At 41.9% G+C, this 26,736-nt stretch overlaps 1 protein-coding gene across 4 annotated transcripts in view; it reads left to right on the top strand.

Moving 5' to 3' along the window:
- The window catches only part of LOC116414448 (uncharacterized), a 169,354-nt gene that overhangs the window by 11,148 nt on the left and 131,470 nt on the right, over positions 1-26,736 (top strand). For all 4 annotated transcript variants that reach the window (XR_015293011.1, XM_086911288.1, XM_086911290.1 and 1 more), the window contains 2 exons: positions 1,114-1,196; positions 18,780-19,448. Coding sequence is in view for 3 of the 4 variants with exons in the window: in XM_086911288.1 (XP_086767414.1) it covers positions 1,117-1,196; positions 18,780-19,448 (749 nt within the window). In the remaining variant the exon portion in view is untranslated. The remainder of the gene's footprint in view (positions 1-1,113; positions 1,197-18,779; positions 19,449-26,736) is intronic.

The following is a 26,736-nucleotide window of genomic DNA, read 5'->3' as shown; positions in this document are numbered from 1 at the left end:
TTTTGAAATAGAATGTTCTACTATGAATTTTTGGAATTTTTAGAACTTTGATCAAATTTTTGGGGAAGATGAAATATTCTATTTTTGAGTCGTTTCCAACTTTTATGTTGAATTTTTGAAGTTGAATTTCTGAATTTTTGAATTTTTAGAATTTCGATCAAATTTTGAGGAAGATGAAATATATTCTATTTTCGAATCGTTTTTTCAATTTTTATGTTCGTCGAACGTTCGAATTTTGTGAAGTAGAATGTTCTATTATGAATTTTTGGAACTTTGATCAAATTTTAGATAGAAGATGAAATATTTTATTTTTGAGTCATTTTCAACTTTTATATCGAATTTTTGAATTTGAATTTCTGAATTTCGAATTTTTATATTCTTTGAATTTTTCGAATTTTACAAAGTATTCAATTGTTTTTAAATTTTTGAAATTTAAATCTTGAATTTACCAGCCTTCGAATTATAGTTATCTTGGAAAATTCGTGAAACTCAAGTTTCTCGATTATGAATTTTAAAATTTTTCACTTAAGGTTAACAAAGTTATACGGACGAGGGTGGCGAGAAATTTAAATCCGTCGGCATGTTAACGCTCCGGAAGTTGGCGCTCCGTTTGCTTAGGCGCCAAGCCATAAGTATGTCGCCACGAAAAATGAGTTTCGCTCGTATATCACGCGGAAGTGGATGACGAGTGTACGGTTTTCCAAAACTGTATGCTATATCATTGCTCTAAAATAAATCGAAAACCTGTGTAGCTCGTCTTCAACCCTCGTTCTCCGTATATAATTTACGAGCCAACTGGCGTCGCGACTTGCCAAACATCGTGCGGGACACGAAAAATTATGTTAAACACGCTCTCTCTCTCGTGCCCTCGTCCTTACGACAACACTAAAATTCTACCTACACCCCATATATTTATTTCCTTCCTTCTTTCTAAAATTAGAATTCACAATTTAACATTTGCAAACTGTACCCTGATCGAACTGAAAAATAACGTTTCATCGAAGCGCGCCCCATACTTTTAATTAAAAAAACATTCGAGAATAAAAACTTTTTACAACTTTTTCAAATAATCCATTTCAACCGCGCTCAATCTTCCAATTTTTCCGTTCGCAGACGATGCCCGACGACTTTAAATCGCACAGCTCAGAATGTTCCCCGAGAAGACTGGCCAAGAAGATCGAGAGCTGCATCTACAGGTGAGCATTGTGGGCACGCCTTTATAACGGCCTGAAAGAAAGGGGATCGATGATGGAAATCGGATGATAAGTCGGGCTGGGCTTTCCTCGAGAAAAAGGGGGTTGAAGGGTCGAGGATCGTTGACCATACTCGCAGCCCGAAGGCATTCGTTGATTACCGAGCGAGGAGGGATTTTAATTAGCGGCGTTTGCTCATCGCAAACACCGGTCGCCGATCCGCCTCTCATCGCGGCCCGTTATCCGTTATATGTACAAGCGCGATTTCAAAGTAAAAATTCTGGCCGGCCCGCTTTTGACTGTGCCGGCAATCGGGTCAACAACGAGTTTGCTCTGCAAGTCAACCCGCTTTGCGAGTGCATTTGCGAGGGGAGGAGAATTCTCGATACTTTGGGCGATTTTTTCCCACCGATGAATTGAAATTTCGTTTCGTTCCGCTTTGAAAAATATCGTGCGAACATCTAAGTCGAAAGATTGATCGTGTGATTTCTATAAAAAAGAAATAAAATTTGGTATTAAAATCGGAGAAATTTTGACGGATTCAATTCATAAGATCTTCGACGAGAATCTTTCTTCACGTCTTGTTACGATTTTTCGACATCCCATCATGAATATTCATCCGTGGTTTCGATTAAACAGCTTCGATAAGTAGACACAAATTAAGCGTTAACCATTCACATATGGATTTGAAATGAAACGTTGCAACATCAAAACTGGTAAAACTAACTTTCTTAAAATTGGATCAAAAGACTCGAGCATATTTGAGAATTCGAGCTTCAACTCTCTTATATTAGTTCCATTAAAAGTTTAATAAAAAAAAAAAAAAAAAAAAAGAAAAAAAAAGTAAACTATTTGTAATAAAAAAAAAATTCCAAAAAAACACCGATTCCAAGAGCCTTCGAGTCCCCCTCTAACGTCCATCCTCATATCCTCATATTCCTCCGGGTGGGGGGGAGGTGCAAGAACCCTTTGACGTCGCAGAGCTCATTACGATCGAATTCCCTAACGCTCGGGACGGGACGGGACGATACGAAACGACGAAACGAAGAGGAAACGACAACGGTCGACAAGTGGAGAAAAAGTGTCCGTGGCCGGTATTTCTGGCGCGCGAGGGTCCCCCTTCCCTCCCCCCCCCTCCTCCCCGCCCTCCCTTCCTCCCCCCTTCTCCGCGTCACACACGGCTGACAAATGAGACGTTGTCGTACGTTTGTTCAAATTACTGCCGGCATTCCGCGTGCACACGCTCCACTCAACGAGCTTTGAAATATTACCCTCGTCACCTCGCTCCGTTTCCAGGCCCCCACGAAAAACCACCTAACGGTCGATCCTCCTCCTCCTCCTCCTTCCTCTCCTTCTCCGTAGTAGTGGTAATAGCACTAATAGTTGTAGTGGTGGTAGCGATAGAAGTAGGTAGTAGTAGTAATACCCTTTTTTTGCCGCGATACAACTCGCGGGTAACTTCGGCCACTTCTTCTTCTTCTTGCGAGCGAACACGTTTCTTCTATCCCGCGATTTGACACGAGCGTGAAGCGTGACCGGTGCTCTCCTCTTCGTTTTCTTTCGCTTCGTTAGGTCTTAGCGGCGTACGTTAGCTACGTACGCAACACGAATCGCGCACGCAATAAGAATCGCGATGGCGCTGGAGGAAGGAGAGGGGAGAGATTGTTGTTGTCCAAGGAGGCGCGAGATATTTACGATCGTTTTTAATGGGATAGACGAAGAGGATAGTCGAATGGTTGTCCTCGTCCTAGACCAGCACTTTTTTGTGCTCGTTGGAGACTCGGCGAGGAGACCCGTTACGAATATTTCGTCACGGTGAATTTCTACCGGTTATGTGCCTTTATCGAAAGGATATGCGCAGAGGATATCGAGTTTAATGTTGATATTGAATATATGTATATATATATATATAACATACGAGATATTCGAGATATAGTTGAATAAGACGAATCTTTATTTAAATTATTATTCTGGATAGATAGAGAATCGATGTTACAAGAGTTATTCGAAAGAGCAGTTTCTAATCTAAATTAAAAAGAAGTTATAATATTTAACGGATTAAAAAAGAAAAAAAAAAAACAAAAAGTACAGGAATACATATCTCGAGACATGTATAACGGGCGAGGTAAAACGAGGAGGAAGGGACGAGGGGCGCCGGGGAGGGGTAATTCCTCTTTCGTGACGGTGTACAGATTACACCGTGACGCTCTTGTCAAGAGTCGTCTCCTCGCGATGCTCGTGTTTCTTGTCGGCGACAAGTAATCCGGAATCAATTACGCCCCGGCCCCCGAGGAACCGGCACGGTCACGGAGCGGGCTGAGGGGGAGGGGGGGAGGGAGGGCGGCACGACGACCTTTTTAGAGGCGGGCTCGATCATTAATCACCCGGTTTTTAGCTGGAAATTCCCTCGCGCCTAGTTTACAAAACGAGGGGTCGTCGAAATCGCCCCGTCACCCACGACAAGGGTGAACGCTTCTTTTTCTTCTTTTGTTTCTCTCTCTCTCTCTCTTTTTCTCGTCCAAAAAGTACCACGCCACGCCCACGCTGGTTCACTCGCGATTACTCCAGGTAATCTCGCCCAAGTCTCACGCGATCGACTCGTTCTCAATTACCACCCTCTGGAGGATCACCGCCGTGGCTGTTCGCGGTCGAGGGATGATTCTTAAAGAGTTCCAGTCGGGAAATTTTTGGAAATTTTACGTAACGTTTTATTTTGGAGATGTGGACAGATAGATGGACGGAGATTAAAGTGGATCCGATCCACCTGTTGTTGCACTGTATTTATTATAAAATTGGTTATTTTGAAGATACGTGAGCTGTTTGATAAATATACGTGAAAAATATCCGTATAATTGATATCTGCGCCGAGATCTCGAAACAGTTTACAGTTATTTATCCGTGGATTTGAACTGACAGCATTGACATTTACTCCCCGATTATATACGTTTAGAAGCACACGCAACGTAAATCACTTTATGGGAAAATCCATTGACTTTTCATTTTTCGCATAATGGATAAACTAGTTGATCACGATGTTGATCTCTCTATTCGACGTTCGTCTGATTTAATACATACGTGATACGTAATGTTCGTAACTGGTTTGCTGGAATCCAAGCAGAGAAGAATAATTGCTCGAACGCTCGTAATTCGTCCGCGTCCGTTTTCATTATTCGCTGCATTATTCGATTTATTTCACCAAGCAAAGTAAAAAAAAAAAGAAAAAACAACACAGTTTTCGAATTACAATTTTTATTATCGGTGTTTATAAGAAGAAGAAATAGATCGATACGATATAGCTTGGAGAAGAGGAAAGGAGATACGCGTGTACTCTCAAGGCACGGCCTTGTCTTCGATTCGCAAACCGTGCGAGCAGAAGGGAAAGATTTTTATTTCTCGGCCTCCCTCGATCAGTCACTGTAATTGATACTGTCTCCGCGAGACGAATGCTAATACGTCCGAGCGCAGAAAAACTCGAAAACAAATTGAATCACCGGGCCTCCTTCCACGAAGCGAAAGGTCATCGAAGGAACTCGACCTTGTTCCCACTTCCACTCCGGCCATAATTAAATCCTTCGAACGTTCAACTCTACGTTTTATTTTATTAAACGGGGAAAAAAGGAAAACTTCATTAAATTTATTTTCCCGAAAGGAAATAAAAATTTTACCCACCAACTTTCTCGATTCGAATTTACAACCGCCTTATTAACCACGTGACCAATATTGGTGAAAAATGGCGTCGTCCATCCTCGAAACACTTTGAAACATTTTAAAGAGGTATAATCCATGTATATTTCTTCTATTCTTCGTGAAACGATATCAACGATGAATCGTAACAATTGTAAACCCACATCCTATCTCGATAAGAGAATAAAAAGGAAATTCGAAGAATTTATTTTCACGAAACGATATTAGGATTCGAAATTGTTTAACCTTAATTGAATCAAAAATCGAGGATTATCAACGAAAAACGGCTTCGAAACGCTTTAAATATAATTTTAAAGAAACATAATCCATGTATATTTTTTCTATTCTTCGTGAAACGATATTAACGCGTGGCAATTCGAAATTATAAACCGAGGTCACGGTGACCATACCCAAAATGGCATCCTATTTACGGGAAGAATTCGAAGAATTTATTTTTTATTTTCTTAACGCGATATTAGACAGAATTCGAAATCGTTTAACATTAATTCGGATGGAAAATCGTGGATTATCGAACGAAAAATGCCACATTCTATGATGAAACCGTTCGATTTCATTGGGTTTTCCAGGATGGGGCCGTTTTAACGTAGGGGCAACGGACGGATTACGACTCGATTTCGCGTATTAATGTTCGTTTCGCGGACGCATCGCGCGACGCGGAAAAATTGGAGCGATTTGCGGTCGAACGAAGGCGGTTCCGAGAAAAACTCGGCTCGAAACTCGATTTCACCCGTAATACCGACCGCAAATCGTTTTCATTTTTTGCCGGCCAGCCTTGCAACCAGCGCCCCCACCCATCTCCAATCGATCTCCCGCGCGAGAGATGAAACGAAGACAAGACGCGTCGAAAATGCAAAATGTTTCGCTTTGATTATTTTACCGCTTTATCCGTGCTTTACGGAACGAGATCGACAATTTCTTCTTTTTACGAACGATCCTTTCTTTTCTGCCGATAAATTTGATTAACACGTCCATTTCCTCCCCTGCCCCCCCCTCTCTCTCTCTCTCTTTAATTGTACAAAATTATTTACTCTTTCGATATTCAAAGACGAAGAATATCGAGAATATTGACGTACGATTACGATCTTAACACGAATTCAATCCTTCGCATTTTTGGATGGAAAAAAAATTTGCCATCAAATAATATCGGCACCAACCAAAAATATTGATTGCATTGTTGCGTAAGCGTGCTCGTTACGAAAAGGGTAGACACGTGTCGCGAGAGGAAAACTCGATCGGCGGGCGAGACGGTTCGAGATCGGTTTACACGAATCGAAAAAAGTCTGCCCCGCCGCGTTTCTCGCCAGTGTCTAGCTGTCAGGGATAAGGACTGAAATAACAGAGACGCATTAGCGTCGCCGATGATCAAAGTGGAACGGAGACGGAGGATAGGGAGGGGGAGGGGAGGAGGGGGCGGAGGGGGGGAGAGGGGAGGGGGGAAAAAAAGACAAAAATAGGAAAGCCACCCAGGCTGTCGTGGCCGTGAGTTTAACCCGTGTGTTAATGCCTGTCCGCCAGCCTGGACCTCGTCCTCTATAATTAGCCTGTATTGTGTTACTCGCGAGCGGATTATTGCGCTCATAAAAACCGTTCATAAAGTTTTTTTCGTGCGACTGTCTCGTTTGTTGTTGCTCGTCACGTCGCGAGCCTATACTGGTGTCTTCGTATGGAAGTTGATTGCTGCGTTATCCATTTATCCGTTTCAACTTTTGATGACGTTCAAGTTGATAACGTTGCGTCAAAGCGAGCAATCATATTGCTTCTGGTTTATAGACTTGAAACGTGTGTAACATCCGAAGCGGAAATATTTTACATTTGTGAATCTGTGAATATTAGCACGAGGAACGAGAATAGATATTTGGAGAGATTGGCCATTGTTTATTGGACGGGTAAACGTAAACAAAATGGACGCCATGCCTTTGACGCAACAATGTGTCAAAAGAAGACACAATCGCGCATTCTGGGGTCTCGAATCGGTGGCCAGGAATCGACCGCAAGCGACCAGATCCCCGACTAATGATACTTGGAATGATACTTTGCGGACGTTCGTACAAGATCGCGGATACTTTTTGCCCCGACGGTTATGCACGACCGGGCATGCGCGCCACGCGCCTTCCATCCAATTTAGAAGCACCTCGTTCAACCTATACCTCTCCTTCTCTCGACGATACCGTTCTATTTGGCCGACGGTTAACGGTTCGATTCGTTTCTTTCGCTCCTTTAACTGCTCCCTGACAAATTAACTCGCCACTTTAATCTTTAGAATCGAAGTAAAAATTGAATAGTTTTATTTAGCGTAGAAATTTTCTCGGACATTTTTCAATTGGGATTAATTATAGTCGCGACGGAGCTGAGTTCAAGGTTAAGCTTTTTGCACGTTGCTCGCGAGCCACTTATATCCATCGCTACTTTCGACACAGTGCTTATATACATATATCTGCATCAGGAGAACATGGTGAAACGGTGATTCGCGTTTATATTCCTGCCCGTACACACATAAACAGGATTACACGTGGATCCGTAATAGATTTCATTCGGATGGCGATGCAATAAATCGCAAGTAAACGCGGGAACGCGTCGTTTATTCGAACGAGCGGAGAAAGTCGTAATGGAAGAATCACCTCCATGGATATTGTTATAAGTAGCTCTCCCCTTATGAATTAAATCTCGCTTATATGGAGCAATAATCAATCGGGATGCAATTTCGATCGCGTAATTATTCGAGCCTGTTGCTGGCCACGGACGTAATTAGTTATTCTTATTGTATCCTCTCTGTGAAATCCACGAGTTCAATTTCAAATTCGAAGTGGGATGGATAAATTAAATTGTTGAAATTATACACATCGATGACGAATCGATGAGAAAGGTTATAATATTCGAATAAATTAGAGCGGAATTTTAAAAAAATTATAATAGCTACACGAAACATTTGTTGCATAACCGACGCAAGCTGTGAACGCAAGCCTGTTTCTTAAGCGCTGAAAGAAGCTTCCTCGCTGGTTTAATATCGCGTGACTAATTGAGGAGAATGCTAACAGGTTCACCGTGCGATTATTTACCCGCAACGACGACACGTTGAATTAGATCCAGCAGGCACGATTTTTATACGTCTCTCAGAATTTATCACCGTTTCGACATCTTTCCCCTCCTTCGTTTCGAATTAATCGTCGTGAAAATTTCGTTCAACAATATCTTAATATAAATATCGCTCAAAGTATTCCTTCCTTTCAAAGCAGAACCTTCCTTCTAATACAAGACGAAAATGAATCATCTCTCGAAATATCGAGAGTTCGTCCACGTGCAATCTTAAACAAAAACCTAAAAAAAAAAAAAAAATCAATCGTTATCTCGAAAACTTTAAAACACTTAATTGTCCGATCGACCAATCCTCCACGTTCGAAAACGTGTCGAACAAGCGAATCATCACCCTCATCGAACGAAAAACGTATATCAGCACGAAATACACGTGACCGGATACGAACGAGAAGAAGCGGAAACATCCGCATCTCCACTCCAATGGCGTGTATACGGCCGGCCATTAACACCTCCCGGACAAATCACTCGATTTTCCCGCTACGATTTTCCCGCGGCACGTCCTCCAAATAAGAAAACACGATGTATCACCCGTGGGACAGGGATGGAGGGGGTGGTTTACTGGCCGCCGGGTAATGACGAAACAGATGGCGAGGGAGGGGGAGCGTACGTCGTCCTCTTTCGCAGGAAGAAGGAGAGGGACGGAGAGTTGATGAAGTGGCGCCATTATCGGTGTACACGGGACACAAAACCCACCACCACCACCACCATTCTTGCTGCCATAGGACGTCCACCGACTTTATTACCCGCGAACACACGTCGTTTCCGCACACATCATCGCGGGCTTAACGAGCGGGCTTTTCGAGCAATTTGAGGTTAGGTCGAGAGCGAGCTAGGTGGCGCGCTCTGTGCACTTCTTCTTCTGCTTTTTTTAATTATCTCGTGAAAGGGAGATTGATATTGCCACTTCAATTACTTTTGTGTATTTATATACTCTTTTGTAATATTATTTGGTAGTATTGGTGTTTGCATTTAGGGAAAGATGCGGGTAAAAATTGGGAAATATTTATAAGTTGGAATTGTATTGTGAAAAAAGTTAGAAATGTTGTCTATGCTTGGTCAGTTTGCGAAAATTGGGGCAACCAAACTCCTCTCTATGGGTTATTAAAACGAGTCGGGAGGGTGGTTGGAAAACCATCAAAACGTGTATACGCGAGTAATTTCAATTCGAACCCCTTGCCTCCTGATGTATACATTCATCGAGGAGCGTAATATCGATTAATGAATTGCTTTCGTCTCCCGTAACTCTATCCTATTGCGATTCCGCGAACTATCACAATTACGGCCCTTTATGCGCCTTCCCACTCCATTAAATCGACATTCTCGTAATATAGGGTGCTCGAATAACTTGGTGGAAAAATTTTGTGCTCAGAAGTGGAAATGAATTCTGAAGAAAAAAAAATTAATTTTGCGAGAATTTTTGTGAAAGATTCGAAAGAAGGAATTGATATTTTAGAAAAAAAAAAAAAAAACACTTACTCCTTATGCGAAATATGTGTTTGAGTGTCGTTGCAATCAATCAACACCACAATTGCAACAATCCTTCGACTTAAGATTCATTAATTATTCCTGCTATCTGTGTCAAGGTAAAAAATAAATCTTGGGACCGCGATCCTTCTCATCCTTCCTCGTTTAACGCGTTAAACGCGTAATTATTCGCGAGACCGGTCGCCTGTAATTATTATGGTAATCATCATCGGACGTACGCCGAATGCAAAGTATTAATACCGGTGGAAATGTCAATAATTCCTTGTGCTCTGTAATTTATGCTGTCCGAGGTGATACTGTATTAATTTATCGCGCGAAATTGCAGGATGTCCTAGACAGAGAATACTCGTCGACTTCGTGGATGGAATAATAAGGGCAAGACTCGATAAATTTACCTCGACTAAGCCCCGATCTAAACCGTAAGGCATTCACTTCTTCGCTTTGTATCTTTTCTTCCCCTTCTGCTTATGTAATTGCCCGTCCTTGCAAGGTTGAAAATATGTATTATTGTTATTATTATTACAGAGATAACTCGAAACTGTAATCTAAATAAAATTAATTTTTTTAAAAATCAAATTCGACTTTGTCGTAGATTTCAGCTCGATAGAAATTTTAAAAGTCGAACAAACTTGAAACTTGAAACTCTGATAAATAAATTTTATAGGGTCCATCTATCGTCTAATCCATAATTAAATTTTAACTAAAAATTAATTTAATAATTTAGAGTATATAATAATTATTTCATTGATTAAAAGATGGCTACCATAAGAACACCATGTATCGTTAACAGCGGTTCAAAACCTAACCTTACTTAACGAAATTCTGGCCAATGACCGGCAATATCCAGATATCGATATTAACAGATAACAACTTAAGTTTACACTGGACACGCCTTACACTGACGTAAGTAACCATCGTGTTTTCTTAACCATAGTTGGAAACTCGCCTTAAACTTACTACCACACACCCTCTGAACGTAACTCGACCAGCGTAATACGGATACAATTATCCCCTCCTTCGATCCCTAAATTTACCCAATTTCTCCCAGAATGTGAATTCTCCGTTAATCTTTCCACATCTCAAAATAAAATCGTCTCCCAAAAAATATACTCAGTCACTCTGGCTAACCTTTCGAACCGGCTATTTCGAGGATAACGGCGACAAGGTTGGCCGAACAAGGAAAGAAAAATATATGTGTTTCGTATACCGTAGCAGAAAGAATATCTTCGGGAGCCGGGAACCTGTCAATAAGGTAGATTCCTAGCCGCTTCTTCGGTAGCGATGGCCTAAAAGAAGAGGAAGAAGGACAGAGAGAGAGAGAGAGAGCAAGAAGACACATCTCTGCGACGAAGAGAGGAGGAGGAGGAGGAGGAGGAGGAGGAGGAGGAGGAGGAGGAGGAGGAGGAGGAGGAGGAGGAGGAGGAGGAGGAGGAGGAGGAGGAAGAAAGGAAAAGCACGAAGATCCAAGCGTGTATGGAAGCACTTCTCTCGCCCTATACTCCCGACGTGGCGTGACTTGCAGCTCGATTTCTGGCGTAGCGGAGGTCTCTGACGGATGCCCGTTGCTTTTCTTCGAATGCCGTATCGGGACACGGGGAAGATGGCGCTCATAGTCATTAGGCTGTATCGCGCGAGAGATCGTTAAGAGGGGGGGGGGGGAGAGGAAGGGGAGGCATCCTTGTAAAAGGAATGCGTTGGACTCTTCCTCCCTTCTCTCTCTCTCTTTTCTTCTCCTCTCAAGAGAAAGAAGATTTTTCGATAGCTTCTGTCCCGATGAAATGTAACGATGAAAAAAAAGGATAATCGATGATGCCTCTCGTGGTTAATAGGAAGATTTATTATTATCTCGTTGTGAGATCGCTGTTGGATGGATCCAATATTTTTTTTTTTTTTTTTTTTTTTTTTGATTTATACGTAAAATTTTTTCTTCGTATTCTCACGTGGACACGGGGTAAACCACCGACTGGCCCGATTCGTATAGATCACGACTCGAAAGGAAATAAAGAGGAATATTCTCGAGAACTCGAAGAAGGGATAAAGATAAAGGTGTTTTGTACATTGTTGAGGCAATCGTATAGCAGAAGTAAGCAAGAACGTTTATAGAAAAAAGGCTGAACCCGATCACGTTCCTTCCACTTTTTCCACGTAATATCGCATAATATCACCCATTCGAAAGAATCTTATGGCAAGTTTCTCACAAAAGGCGTCTCCATCCGTATTTAACTTGGCAACCGCTATTATCAGCCGCATAATAACCCGTGCACGACGCGGCGAAAAGAAATGGCGCGGGAAGCGGGCTTTAAAAGCCGGTGGCAAAAAGGTGGCCGGTAAAACCACCGAGGGGATCCGTTCTCGGCGAGAAGCATCGACCAGTTGTATCAATCTCTCGCCCGGTATCTTTTGTCCACTGGTCAACGAATTAACCGACGATTATGTCCGGTGTGTTATAGCGTGGTGCACGATGGACGAAAGTTATTCGATTGTTCTCTTACGTCCATCTACGAGCTGTGAAGGAAAACGAGAACGAAAAATTAACGGGAACGTATTGAAATTGTAGAAGGATGCATCGAGACAACAACAACAACAGACCTTCGTTTGCCCCTTCAAGTTTCTCGATGATTTCTCTCGTGAAGATTCATTGATCTCCAATTTTCCAATCGTTTCCAACCATCTGCAAATCGATTAAAATTATCATCCAACGATCTTCGATTCGAAACTCTCGAAGAAACCTCAATTCTTGTTAACCGTGTCGGCCGTCCGTGATTCGACTCGAGGGAACCCCGGACCTCGCGCGTCAGATCGAGGCGAGTAGATGGCGCTCGATGGGTCGGCGTATCGAAAAATAAGCTCTTGGCCGGGCATCGGTCGTCGGCCGTGGCGTGACAAGAGGCGTAATTACGCTAAACGATCCCCGAGGAGGCTCGCTAACGATTGTAAATGCGGTGGCAAGAAGGATGGGTCCGCGTCGCCGTCTCGGGGCCAACCTTTCAAGAGGCCGTTCCACGTCCTTGCCTCGTGTGAATCGGCAGATTAGCCGACTCACCGGATGCTCTTCTCTCTCTCTCTCCCTCCCCCCTTCGGATCGGCACCGGTTCACGCTCGACGACTAATGGCACCGGTCGCTGCTTTTCGACACGCTTTTATTTTCGACCGAGAAGGGACGACTCGCCTATCGAAAAATCATCGTTTATGGATCTTCGATTCGAGGATAGTTTAATGGCGGAGAAAGAAAGAAATTGTTTCGATCAAAAGATTTTTCAAACGATGTTTATTTAACATTATTAATTATTCTATCCTTTCGATCAGCTTTCTATATAATGCAAAATAGTTTGTTGAATAAATTTTTTTTTGGGGGGGGGGATCTTTTTCTTCTTTATTTTTAATCGTTTCGATTCAAGCTTTTTCAAACGATGCTTATTCAATGGATTAATTTTCATTCATACACTTTTATTCTTTTATTTAGTTTTCCAGGCGATTGTTGAATAAATTTCTTCTCTTGAGGATGTATATTCACTCTCCACTCTTTTCTTTCTTTTTATTCTTAATTCTTCAACATCTTGAATCGCATACGCATTCCAAACTACGATAAAATCACGCAAATTCATCATAAAATTCACGGGAAGCGATCAGAGTGCAATTAGTAATCCACCTATCCTTTTCGAATAACTCGCTCACTTTCAAATTTACGACAATTAAACGGCCGTTATCGGCGGCGATCGTGCTCTCAGTACTGGCACGAGCAATGACACAATCATAAATCGGGGGCAGGGCAGTATTATTCGCAGGGGTGAGTTACGAGGGTCGTCGATAAATAAGGTTGGGCCTCGATCGATAATCGAGCCCAAGGACGTGTTAAAATCGAGAGGGGCGAAGAGGTCCTCGATCCTTCCTCGTGGTCGATGGTATTCATTAGCCGACTTTAATTACGAAGATCGTTGTCGCCTTGGAATATGGCCGCCCGCCAGAGTCCAGATAGACGCATCCACGAACGAATCATTTATCATCCGGAGGGCAATTATCGTAATTAATATGGCCGTCAATAAGGAAAAGGTGTGCAAGCGGATTTTTCTTCCGGTTGTTGTCGCGGTTCCGCCTTCTCATCGAGATTTCCGCCATTTTTAATCGATCGATTCGTATATCGAGTCGATGGTGATGATATATATTTTGTGATGGAATATTGGAATTACAAAAGTATAAGTAAATGGGACAGCAAATATTATCGCCATATTTTGTGGATAAGAGAATATTAGAATTACAGAAATATTAGATATCGTGGAGTAAAGGATAATTCTCGTCGTCCTAGCTCTTTACAATTCTATTATAATTCTGTAAAAATTAATATATCCTGTATGTACATTCACCCGTAACTAATCACGTTAAATTATCTCTTTCCCCTTTTCCCCATCTACATAACTACACTTTCATTCGAAACATTCTTTTTGGCACATATTCGAACGGATCGATTCATTGTTAAGAGAGCTGCAGAAGATAGCATCTTGGCAGCAGTCAATTAACTTAAGTTGCATCGCTCGCAACTTTTATGTCGAAAACATTGAAATAATAAGCTGGTACACGTACGTGACGCGACACGATGTAGAGGGATAGTTCAATTTTCTACGATAGATGGAGCAGAATTCTCGCACTCGGTTTTGTAAACCCGAGATTATTTAAACACAGGCGCGAGGCGTTCTCGTTCGACACGGGGAGGGGGGAAAAAAAGGCGAAGAAAAAGGGAATCGTTTTACGTCTGCGGTGGCATTTTATGAACCGTAACCAGGAAACGAATTAACTAGCGGGGAAAAAATCGGCGAACCGGTTTTATTAGAGAGTCGTTCTCTTTATCCGATGAGCAAAAAAGACCAAACACTGTGATTCGGTTCGTGCTCCATCGTATTTTCCGTGAAACGAGAAAATTTACCAGGAGCATCGTCGCCTCGTTTAATCACACGTTTTAGATCGTGCTTTTAATTCGTCTCTCGACTCGATGCGAATTAAATTTACAATTCGAACACGCTTCGACGAATTATCGTTGTCCTTTTCTTTCGTAAAATTTCGAAACTTTCACTTTATACGCTTCTCTTTGCTCATCAACGCGAGCCCTCCTCACGTTCCCTCGTCTTTATCAAACTTCCATGGGCCGAAACCGCCCGCTATCACTCCGTTCAATATTCCAAAACCGCCAACTATCTAAACCACCCCTAAAACCCTATTCTCCGTGCAATTTCGCAAACCTGCCGGAATTTCAGCGATTAAATCGCATCCCAATGTCGCAGTTAGAGGTCACGAGTAGGGCGAACGAACAGACATCTCGGCTTCCCGATTACTAATAACTGTTGCGAGTGTCAAGGAGGGCTGTGGAGCGAGGAGGTAAAAGTGAGGTGTAAGGAAACCTCTCTCGTTCTATTATTCATGCTTACATCAAGCATCAATATAGCTTCAAAATACCAAAAAGAAGAAAATTAGTTGAATTTGAGATTCCCAATTAAATCATACATAAGAAAATTGTAGAAATTCTAATTTCTCATTCCTTTAATTTATCGACTGATGTAATTCATTCTTGGACAAGAATGTAAGATCGATGCGGTCGAATCGATCAATCGAGAAAACTTAATTGGACAATGTTCTCTTTCGACAATGTTCAGAAATAATTGTGGGATAAATCGTAGATTTCCTAAATAGCTGTTATAACTTCCAGGCTTCGTACACGGCTTTAGACAGTGTCCAAAGAGGAGGCAATAGCATTAATCCACGCCAACGAGGGGGAAGGTCGCCTCCTCGCGGTCAACGAGGAGGGAATCCCCGGTGGTGGTCGAGCCCCGTGGAATGGACTCTGAGACTTGCTGTCTCGGCCCTGTCGCGGTCCGTCCCTAGATAGGATGCGGTCGGGATCCGGACCATGCACCCCCACCCCCTCTGTAATTTTAATAAGCCGTATTACGAGCTCGTATCTACGGAAACGGCTTCCTTTTGTCCCTTCCTTTGGGACGATTCCCTCCAAGTGGCTTCCCTCCAACCCTCGACACCATTAACGACTAAAAACGTTTGTAACGTGAAATTCTGTAAAATATATTTAATATTTGTAATAGCTGAATCTAAATGGCAACTCGAGTGATTAAGTTTATAATTTCCTGATCCTGAAATATATACAATATGCTTCTAGTTATTTTATTTTGTCTTTCTGTTAAGATGTGAAGCTAACTCGTTACTAAGCAAGATTGTCAAGTTGAATCGTGGCACAAGTTTCGTTATTAGAAGAAATCTTATTCGTTCAATTTCGAATTTATAAAAAACTTAGAAGAGAAAAAATTAAACGGAAATTCCTCTTGATTAAAGTCCAAAGCTTTGTTCCAAGCTCAATGCACGTATCGAAATTTCAAACATCGGGATCAAACCCTCTAAATTTACACCTCTGTACACGAGAAGAATAAATTGCAATTGAACGATGAGAAAAAAAAAAAAAAGAGGGTCGACGGCGATTTGATTAACGGATTAAGGCGTTTGTTATTTCGGTTGGAGGAGGGGTCGTTCGAAATAAATGGGATATCGCTTTAATGAATTTCCAGAGGAGGAGGAGGAGAAGGAGGAGGAGGAGGAACGTCAGGAGGCGTCATCCCCGAGCGCAGAAGGCGGCCTGGGATTAAGTGGAGCAATCTGCGGCATTTTTTTTCTCGCAAACGACCAGATTTTTATGCCTAATTAATCGCCGCGTGGAGATCCTTAGGGGCGGGCAGCGGATTATGGGGGCGGAATTCGCGCGATACGCGTGTTTCAGCCAGTGTGGGGGCGATGTGGTGATTTGTGGGCGCGCGATTACCACAACCGATGCGACCCCAACTCTTAATTAGATTTCATGGAAATCTTCCCGCATTAAATAGCCGATTAGGGATCATCCGATATTATTAATTCCGATTTCTCGAGGTTCGCGTATCGAGGATTCATCGAGTTCGTTCGAAGGTTGTTGTGCGGGGGATGGAGTTAATTTCGGTGGACGGTGAAGTGTAATATTCGCACGCGTGTATAAGACAGGTAATTTTTAGAGAGAACAGAAGCGTCTTCGTTTTGATTTTTATCTTAATCTCCAAGTTTTGGAAATAACTTCGAAGCGATTCGAAATGATTCTCGCCAGATGTCTCTGCATATTGAAATATTAATATTAGAGTTTAGGAGGAGTGTGTATTATTGATGTGCGACAATTCGAAAAATAAACGTAATTCAGGCTAGACGTCTCTGCATATTGAAATTATTATGATACAATTCGAAAAATGGAATACGATTTGTTGTGATACAAGAAAAATAATTCAGGATGATTGTCACTAGATGTCTCTGCATATTGAAACTTAATTGGAAATATACAATACAATTTGTTGTGATACAAGAAAAATAATTCAGGATAATTGTCACTAGATGTCTTTGAATATTGAAACTATTGATACAATTCGAAAAATACAATACAATTTGTTGTGATACAAGAAAAATAATTCAGGATGATTGTCACTAGATGTCTCTGCATATTGGAACTTAATTGGAAATATACAATACAATTTGTTGTGATATTATGATACATATGTTGAAATTATTATGATACAATTCGAAAAATGGAATACGATTTGTTGTGATACAAGAAAAATAATTCAGGATAATTGTCACTAGATGTCTTTGAATATTGAAACTATTGATACAATTCGAAAAATACAAAACAATTTGTTGTGATACAAGAAAAATAATTCAGAATAATTGTCACTAGATGTCTTTGAATATTGAAACTATTGATACAATTCGAAATATACAATACAATTTGTTGTGATACAAGAAAAATAATTCAGGATAATTGTCACTAGATGTCTTTGAATATTGAAACTATTGATACAATTCGAAAAATACAATACAATTTGTTGTGATACAAGAAAAATAATTCAGGATAATTGTCACTAGTCGAAAAATACAATACAATTTATTGCGATACGAGAAAAATAATTCGCGGACGATTATCGCTAGATGTCTCTGCATACTGCAACTTAATATTACGATATAAGAGAGTTACACAAAGTACATATTACAATTCGAAAATTTGTTCGCGTGAAAATCGAATGGACGTGATTCGGTGGAGTTTAATTTTAGCACGCTCTCTAGACGACGTATCTCGCGAGAGCCAGCTTCGGACGTGTAACGCACGATTTCGGCGGCGTGGAAGAAGAAACTGCAGGAGCGGCGAAAGTTGGTATCCGCGAAGTTTCGAGTGCAGAGCCGGTTGATTTATCGGGCTCATTACTGCCAGGGAAGAGGGAGGGCTCTACACCAGCCACCCCAGCGGCGTGTTTTACAAGACGGCATTAATTGCTCGAATTAAATATGCACCTCTCCCCGTCCCGTAATTTATTTCGGTTTCCTTAAGCGCTTTAAGTCGTCGGCGGGAACTCGCCGGCCGCGCCACCATCGCCGACGCTTTCCACCGACGTTAATAATGGCCCCGTAGGATATTAATTGACGCTGCTCCCGCGTAAAAAGCTCCCGCTCCACGCTTTAATCCCACCCACGATTTTTATTCTTCAGATTAGATCGAATCTTTTCCAAATTCTCTATCCAAATTTTGCGCTTCAATATATATAATCTTACAAAGAATAATACATCATGGAACATAAATTGGATTCTTTTATCTGAAATTAGACATTGATCGAGCTACTCTGAGTTTGGTCGTTGCGATAGAAATATTATTTTCAATATTAGCATGAAATTTGGAGGAGGAGTGAAAGCGACTATACAGTCGCCCATGAGAAAACTCAAGAAAACTGAATTAAATTAAAATTGAACTCGAGACTCGAGAAAGGAGGAATTATACTTTATAAATCTTAAATAAATCATCACGATTGTTTGGGAAACGCACAAGGAGCTTGATTACAGAGATCACATCTTGATAATCGCTTTGTTGTCGAGATAGTAGACTTTAATACCCGACAAATTTTCTTTCTTCATACGTTGATTTCCGCGTGAACTTCAAACCTTTCTTCCTTCCATGCTACGTTCCCAAAGATCCCCAATATATATAAAAACTCCAATCGTCGCATCTTGTGCAAAATGCTGTATAGTCAATAAACTAAACCTACCGCATGAGACCGGTTTTTGAAATTTCGTTTAGAATTTCTTGTATACGACCTTTTCCATAATGTAGATACAACTTTTTACTTCGCAAGGATTAGCTAAGATCTCTTTCTATATCGAGATATATAATAAAATGTTCTTTTCTGCTCATAGGTATACACGAAATGTCGGTTTAGCGTTATAAATAAATCGTCACGATTGTTTCAGAAACGCGCTGGACGAGGAGCAGCGTGCCCAGAAAGCCCTGTACCTGTTGCAGGCGCGGGACCGTCGAATCGCGTTGCTCGAGAAACGCGTAGCCGAGCTGGAGGACGCGGCCACGAATCTGCACGAGCTCACCCTTCGAAACTCGTCGAGGGCCTCGATCCTCGAGCTGTCCTGCTCCGAGCCCACCTGCGAGAAGGGGAGGAATTACAACGGGGCGGCCGACTTGGACGACTTGGACGACAGAGCGCGCGAGCCGGCCGCGATGAACGGCCGCGTCTCGGTTCCCTGCCTCCACCTCTCGAAATCGTCCGGCTCCGCGTCGGACGTGTTCTCGACCGCGATCGACTTCGTGATGGAGAAGAGGAGATGCTTCGCCTCGAACACCTCGTTGGAGGAGGAGGTGACCGAGCGGGGGGGATCCTCCGGGATCCTGGAGGAGAATTCGAGGAGCGAGATAAAGATTGAGGGGAAGAGGAGTAAGAAGAAGGAGTGCGTGGGTGTGGGGAAGAGCGAGGAAAAGGTGCGAGGCGTGTCGTGGGGCAGGCATCAGAGTTTGCCGAGGTTGACGTGCAGCGTGCCCTGGATAAGGCACAGTTTCCGCAAGAAGCTGAAAACCGGGAAACGGACGAAGAAGGATGCGACTAACCGCCTCCCTTTCGCCGCGTTCCAGTGAGTCAAAGTTTAAAAGATTTCTCTCCTTAACCCTTTCCCTGCTCGAGAAACCGATGCTGTGTCCTTCTTGGTTGCAATCGTAGTGGCGAAAGGGTTAATTAATATATTATGCGGATTGACTCGTTTTTTTAAAAAATTTTCGATTATTAAATTGAACACGCGAGATACTCGAAATTCCATTGGAATTTGGAAAGGTGTTATTTGAGGATGGAACACGAAGAGGTTGCGAAATCGAACCGATCTCTCTCTAGGAGAGGTCTAACCTGGTTGGTGCATGCAGGCACCGCACGTAGCGACCGATTTTTTGCCCCTTGGTCCGCTCCTAGACACGAAAATGCATGTAATTAGCTTGAAATTGATTGTTGAACGCGAGCACGGCCGCAATTTTAATCGGCTGTCGTATGATAATTACGCGAGACGAGCGGCCACCCCTCGACCCACGCCGGATAAATCATCGTCTCTCTTTCTATCTTTCTCTCTCTCTCTCCCTTGGCGAGCTCGCGCCATCGAAAGCGCCGCAACGATTCCCAGGTATTCATTTACTTCGTATTAATCAATGCGTAAAATTGATTACGGCCGGTCGAAGCTCGTAACGAGGCTCGGCTGTGCTCGAGCTCGGGAAAAGAGAAGCCCGATATCCTCTCCCATTCAGCGGGAACCGTGGCGATATATCGACATATTTTGACGAGGATCGAGTTTTGGCGTTTAATTTCTCGATAATTTTTTCTGCCCGATAGAATTTAGAGACTCGATTCTTCCTTTTTCGAGCAAGGTGTTTTCATAATTATTCTTTCGAATGCGAGCTAATTGTAATTGGAATTTAATGGATTCAATCCAATGTTCAATAATTAAGATCCTATTTGGAAATTGTTTTTCTTGTACATTAGAAGCACGCTTAATAGAAAAATGTAAAGATTAAGCAAAATTAAATATTAGTGGGTAAAATAAAGCAGCACTTAATTATTAATTAAAACGTTCCAACGTATCCCTGTCCATTTCTGACAATTTATAATCGAATATATATAAATTACTTATTCCGTACTTGCCAGTCCTAAGACCTAAATCGAGCGAAGAAACGCGTGCACTTTCGATCGAGAGGACGCTATTCGACGGATCGATGGTTAAAAGCGAAGCGAGCCGCTCGTATTTTTGCACCATCTGTGAACGAGTGTCGCAACGAAGCTGATCGTCGTCACGACTCGACAAAGAGACGCTCCTTAAATCGTAGAGCAACTCGCGATCCGATGTACGATACACGGAGGCCGAGGCGAATCGGTGGAGAGAGCCCGTGGAATCGTGAACGGTGACGAAACCGCCGTGTTTCGGACGCGTCGTGACAGACAATTATTCGACGACCTTTGACATTGGCCGTTCCGTCGATCCGAGAATAATCCCGCTCGGGAGAGCAAGGGTTAAGTAATTGTCGAAGATCCCTGTGACAACGTTGCGACAGAGGAGCACGGCTCGTTTCTCGACGAGGTTTCTAGGTAAAAGGAATCGAGCTCGATTTAGGAGAAATTGTTGTAGGCCGAATATCGATCGTAGGAACGTTGAAACAATTCAGACCGACGAAAGAATTATTATTTCCTGCTTGAATTTCGTTATATAAATGTCGTAATATAAATGTTTGCAACATAACCTAACTTTCGTAATATAACACGTTTAAAGAAATTTCCATAAAACGATGCAAAATTAGTAACCGAAGAAACTATTCTCTTTATATTATTTTGTAATTTCGTCTCACTTGTATCACTTGTATCGTCAAATCGAACGATTCGACGAAAACTGAAGAAAATTCTTCGATTCGAAAATCACGTTCGATCGAGTGATCCTTTATCCGACGACACGCATCATCTTCGTCAAGACTATCACACGACGTCTTCGTAACGTTTATTAAATTGTGTGCAACGATTTAGTCAAAATTAAGCAAAAGACCACCGGTCCTCTTAATTATTATCTCACGAATAATTCGATGCGCATCGTTCGTTCGATGTATCCTTACAGAAGTGCGACGTACGTGGTACGTGTGCGCACATGCGCTCGCGCATGCGTCCATGTACCAGAATCGGTAATACCAACGTTATCGCCGCGAACCGTGCGTCGAAATTAATCCCCGGTCGGGACGAAATTCGGCCGGTCGGTCGAGTTTCAAGCATCGTACGCTTAATTGACGACGCTCGTTCCCTCGGCCCGGGGAAACGATATTATGAAAATGCTCGCGAACGTCCGCGAGAGAGGAGAGGAGAGAACGAAGCAAGCGAACCGGGTCGTTTGCGTAATTTGTTATTGCGTACGCGAAACCGTCGGTATATGGAATTAACGAGCGGGCCCATTAAATTTAACGACCGTTGACTCGGACGTCCACGTGGATGGTCGCCGCTCGGTTAACTCGGAACGGGATGATGCCCGTGTTTCGATGGAGATACGAACTGGAGGATTGGTTTCGTCTCAAGTTTTTTAATCCAGAAACTTCGTTTTAATTATTGCTATTTAATTCTCCATACATAGGGTGGTCTATTTCGATTCGAACAAGTCTGCTATCTTTTTTATTAACTCGTACATACCATACAATTATTAAACCTTTGCAAAGAAAAATAGGAAATTGCGATATTTTCGTTCCATATTTTATTCGTATACCTTTTTTATCATTGTATATCGGTCAATTTACGTTATCCTTAACGATTACAGGTGGTAAAACAAAATTGCGCACATAATATTGCACAACAACAAATTGAACGATGGTATGATGGTAAACAGATTCGTTCGAGATCTGTCACCTTCACGGAAACTCTCGTCCGTGGTGGCGGGTTTTCGATCACCGCATTGTTATCTCGAATCTGAGAATCGAAGCGCACGAACGCGAAGTTGGCACCCGAGCTGTGGCAGCTCGCCTCGTGACTTTAATTGGGGGTTCGGCAGCTCGGGCGAAAGAAACGCGGAACGTGCGCGGAGTGAAGATGCCGAACGTCGCGGCTATCACATGCCCGGATGCCCCGTTACCTTTGTCACTACTGCCCGTCCATCCGCTTCCCTCTCGTTTAGCGTCCGCCATGGTGTCACCGAGGTTCTGCTAATTGGACGGCGGAAATTCGAAATCGGCTCGAGTAGTGACGCGCGACGTTGCGACACACCGGCGCAACTTTGGCTCCACGTTTTCTCAACATATCGAGGACAATATGTATATTTAAAATATGGATCTTATTGGTAATGCAAGAAAAGGAAAGGAAACTATTTTCTTTATCAAGCTTTTTATTTTCTTTCATATAAATGGGTATGATACTCGTAAGAATGAAGGAAACATTTTTTATCGTAACGACACTATTTAATTTCATGAGTATCGTGAATGGCTTGCAGAGATGGTAACCGCGACAACCTTTTCGAAAAGTTTTTAAACAATATTAGCAATTTGGTTCGATAAAAATATATACGTATCCTTCGGTGTTGCACCTGCATCGAAGAACATATTTAATAAGAAGTAATGGTAATAAAGATACTGTTGTACTCGTGAACAGCGAGCCGAACAACATCAATAACCATTATCAAATTATTAAAAACCCCCTGAAAATTTAATCATCAGAATTTCGAATGGCGCCGAATTAATAAAATAAAAACCAAAAAAAAAAAAAAAAAAGAAAGAAAGAAAGAAAGATATTATTAAACATTTCCACAAAATCGACACTTCCCCTTCCAACTAATCAACGTTCTTCGTAACAACTCTTCAGATATAACTCGTCTCGAAGTAAAAAGTCGTTCAAACTTCCTTCGATCCCGAGACGCTCCAAATTTCAGCATCTTCGAAAGCCGAGCCTCTCCTTGTTATCCAACAAGAGAGCTCCCCCCCTCCCCCTCGAGAGCCCCCCAATTAAAACCTCCTCCTTTCACCTTATCTCTCGCGCATCTGCAACGCAAGCCTTTCGCCCGAGTTTCGTGTCCCACGTGAAGTTCGAGGAGAAAAAAGAGAAGAAGGAGGGGAAATCCCCCGAAATTCTTCCGCGTCGATGCCGAAGATACGAAGTGTATACACATTAGCCGATGAAATTAACGAGCCAAAAGCAAAAAAGTTATTCGATACACGCGCATCCACCGCTATCTGCCGGACGCGCGACGATCGGCGCTTTTTATCGTGTCCAGAGAATTTGCATAAGCGCGACGTTTTACCCTCCTCGTGAAACGCGATATGCCGCATAAGAGATTGCTGACAATTTGCGCTATATTTAATTCGATGTGTGTATAAGTGGAACGTTTTAAACGAATCCTTTCTCGAATATATCTATATCTATATCACTTTTCGTTACAAATGTAAAAATTGGAAGCACTCGATGCGAATTTCTCGAAATTTTAAATATATTTTCTTAATGACGCAGGAGAGGGTGAATTGGAACAAATTTAGATTTGAGATAAAGATCGAAATTTCTCGATTCTTCAGAAACGAAGAACGAAACTGGGAATTTTTTTCACAGGGTTAATCGTCGTGATTCATCGATCGATCGGTACCGCGTCCAGAAGGGATTTCTCCTCTTACTTTCTCCTCTCTTTCTCTCCTTTCTCCACACTTCGGATCGGCGAGAACGGTGCCCGCGGCTAAATTACGCGAGAGAGGAGTGTTGTTCAAGGTCCGCTAACGGTCGACCGTTACTGGATCGCCGCGAAGGACGAGGATGATGTTTCTCGACCCGATTGAAATTCGAAACATTAATTCTTAACACTGTTCCTTTCTCTCGCTCGGGCGAACTCCACTCGATTTCACCGAATTTTTCCGCCAACTTCGAACGATTTCACGCACGAATTAATGCATGGATGTGAAGAAAGAAAATTGGATATGAAAGAGTGTCGATAATAAATGTGATTAGCAACACGCATCCATGTCGTTATTAGATCTCAATAACGTGCGATCCCACATTCATCGTTTATGCTTCTTATTTTCTAACTTGGAACGATTTCATGCATGAATCTTTGCGCGTGAAGAAAGAAAATTGGATATTAAAGAATGTCGACAAAGATGCATCCTTGGTTTGTCAGGGCATACAGTATAAAATGTCGTTCACAAATCTTACAATCCTTCTTATTTTTCATCTTATACTATATTTCTATTTTTCTTTCTCTCTGTCGTCGATTTCTTAACGGGATTAATATACCGATAACTCTCATTCATTTCTGTTATCGCAATTTCCATCTCAATTTCTTAACGAAATAATTTGTCCAATAAACGAAAAATCAAACTCATCTTCGCTCGAACTGATTTCATTGCACGTATTCCATGCTTACGAAACTCAGAAGCCTCGAAAATAATATCGTCAAAATACGATCTAATTTCAGATAAAAAAATCTAATTATTCTACGCTTCACAAGATTGTATTGCAAAGAACCTGTATTTTAAAAAAAATCGAACGTAAATAAATATTGTCGCCGCATCGATCCAAATGAGAGTCTGAGAGTCACCGTTGAAGGGTTAATTCTCTCCACAGGTTTTTCTCACGATCCGACGTGTAGATCGAGGGTAGTTTCAATTCTTATATAATGGAGGAAGAAAAAGAATGGAAGAAGAGGATACAGATGGAATATCTTAAATAAGTATATGTGCAGAATTTTATTTTTCTCGATCGTTATATTTAAGGGACACGTATATCTTAAAATTCGAGCATGATTCTGTTGTATTCGTATTATCGAAATGTGTACTCGATGTGTAATAAATATACGATTTTTTCTCGAATATAAGATATCCCGAATTCGACGTTTTGCTAATTTATTATTTTATTCTATAATATCCTTACCCAGTTCGTTTTATTCCTTTCGAAGAATTTGATTTACCAAACTGTTAGATTAACACGACCCCTCCTCACCACCCCCTCGTATAAATCCCTCACTTTCGCGAAGAAGAAATCACGATTCTGTTCTATGAATCTATTTATTTATATTCATATTGTCGAATATAGATAATCCCAATAACGCGGCATTCTGCTCTAGGATATCCTTGTCCAGTTCATTTTGTTCCCACCACCCCCCTCGAGGAGAACGGGCGCGAAAAAAATGGAAAAATAAACGTGGACGAAGAGGGACATCGTAATTTGAAGCGGTGGCGGTGCTTTGCTCGGCCGCTATTCCGCCACGTAGTGCCATCCACGATGCAATCCGGGGGAGGTCTATAACCCTGCAAGAATCTCGTTTCCCTGTACCTGTCTCGTCCTCGTTACGCGCGCTAGAGAGGCGAGAGATGCTCGCATACTCGGAAATAGGAATCGCTTTGACCCGACATTCTTCGATTCGGTTTCCCAACATTCTTTCCCCGGCTGAGATTATCCTTGGAACAAACGACTCTCGTCTTCGATATATATATATACATATCGCTTCGAACGAACTCTCAACCGCCACTTCTTCGAGGAAAATATTTCGAATATCATATATGTTCATCTGGTTCGTATTTTCAATATTTGATCGAGTTTATATATATATTATCCGCTTGCCAATATTATCGATCGTGTAAAAAGGTCAAGTTGAAGATATAAGAATTTCAAATTGGATCTACACCACGTTGGCCTGTGACCAGACCTTCTATCAACTGTAACTGAAATCGGTACGTATCGATTGCAGAAATCCATAGATCGGCCAACAAGAATCAACAGCGAGAGGTGGTGGTGATGGCTAATAGCCAGGTTCGGGAAACTCGGTGAAAATATAATGAATAACGGGCGAAGATTTATCACGATTTTCGCAATGCACACTTCCAATTAGTATCGAGAGTAGAGAAGCTAGATTAACCCGATAGATAAGTGGCTGGTAAAACGTATAGGATAGGTTCCACGGCTGGCGAGATAAGGGTCGGGTAAACGAGCGAGATAGGTGAGGAACGATTAGATTGGAAAGTCACGAGGCCCAAGCTTGACTGGTAGACGTGTACGCCAACTACACAGCGCTTACACACCTACCGGCCGAAAATCGTTCTCCCCTCGACAAATTTTAATTATTACCTCGGTAACCCTTTGCGCACGTATTTATATTTAAAAAGGTTACCGATCGAGCAACAAAAGTCCCTATAATTGTATTATACTAGTGTATTTATTCACGCAAATACACGTATATAATGATAAAATGTAGGATGACGATTAATGGATTCAAAAATTTCGAGATACGTTCAAAAATTTTATTCTCAATCAAGCCGAGTCATCGTTTGACTTTTTATATTAAAAAAAGTTACCGATCGAGTAACAAAAGTACCTAGAATATAATTATATTATACTAGTGTATTTACTAATGCAAATACACTATAATATACACGTGTAATAATAAA

This window comes from Apis florea, unplaced genomic scaffold, assembly GCF_048593485.1.
Source record: "Apis florea isolate Af1SG1 unplaced genomic scaffold, ASM4859348v1 contig_3203_pilon, whole genome shotgun sequence".
Lineage (NCBI taxonomy): Eukaryota > Metazoa > Arthropoda > Insecta > Hymenoptera > Apidae > Apis > Apis florea.
The sequence above is the reverse complement of the archived record's forward strand: the minus strand, read 5'-3'. Positions and strand labels throughout refer to the sequence as shown.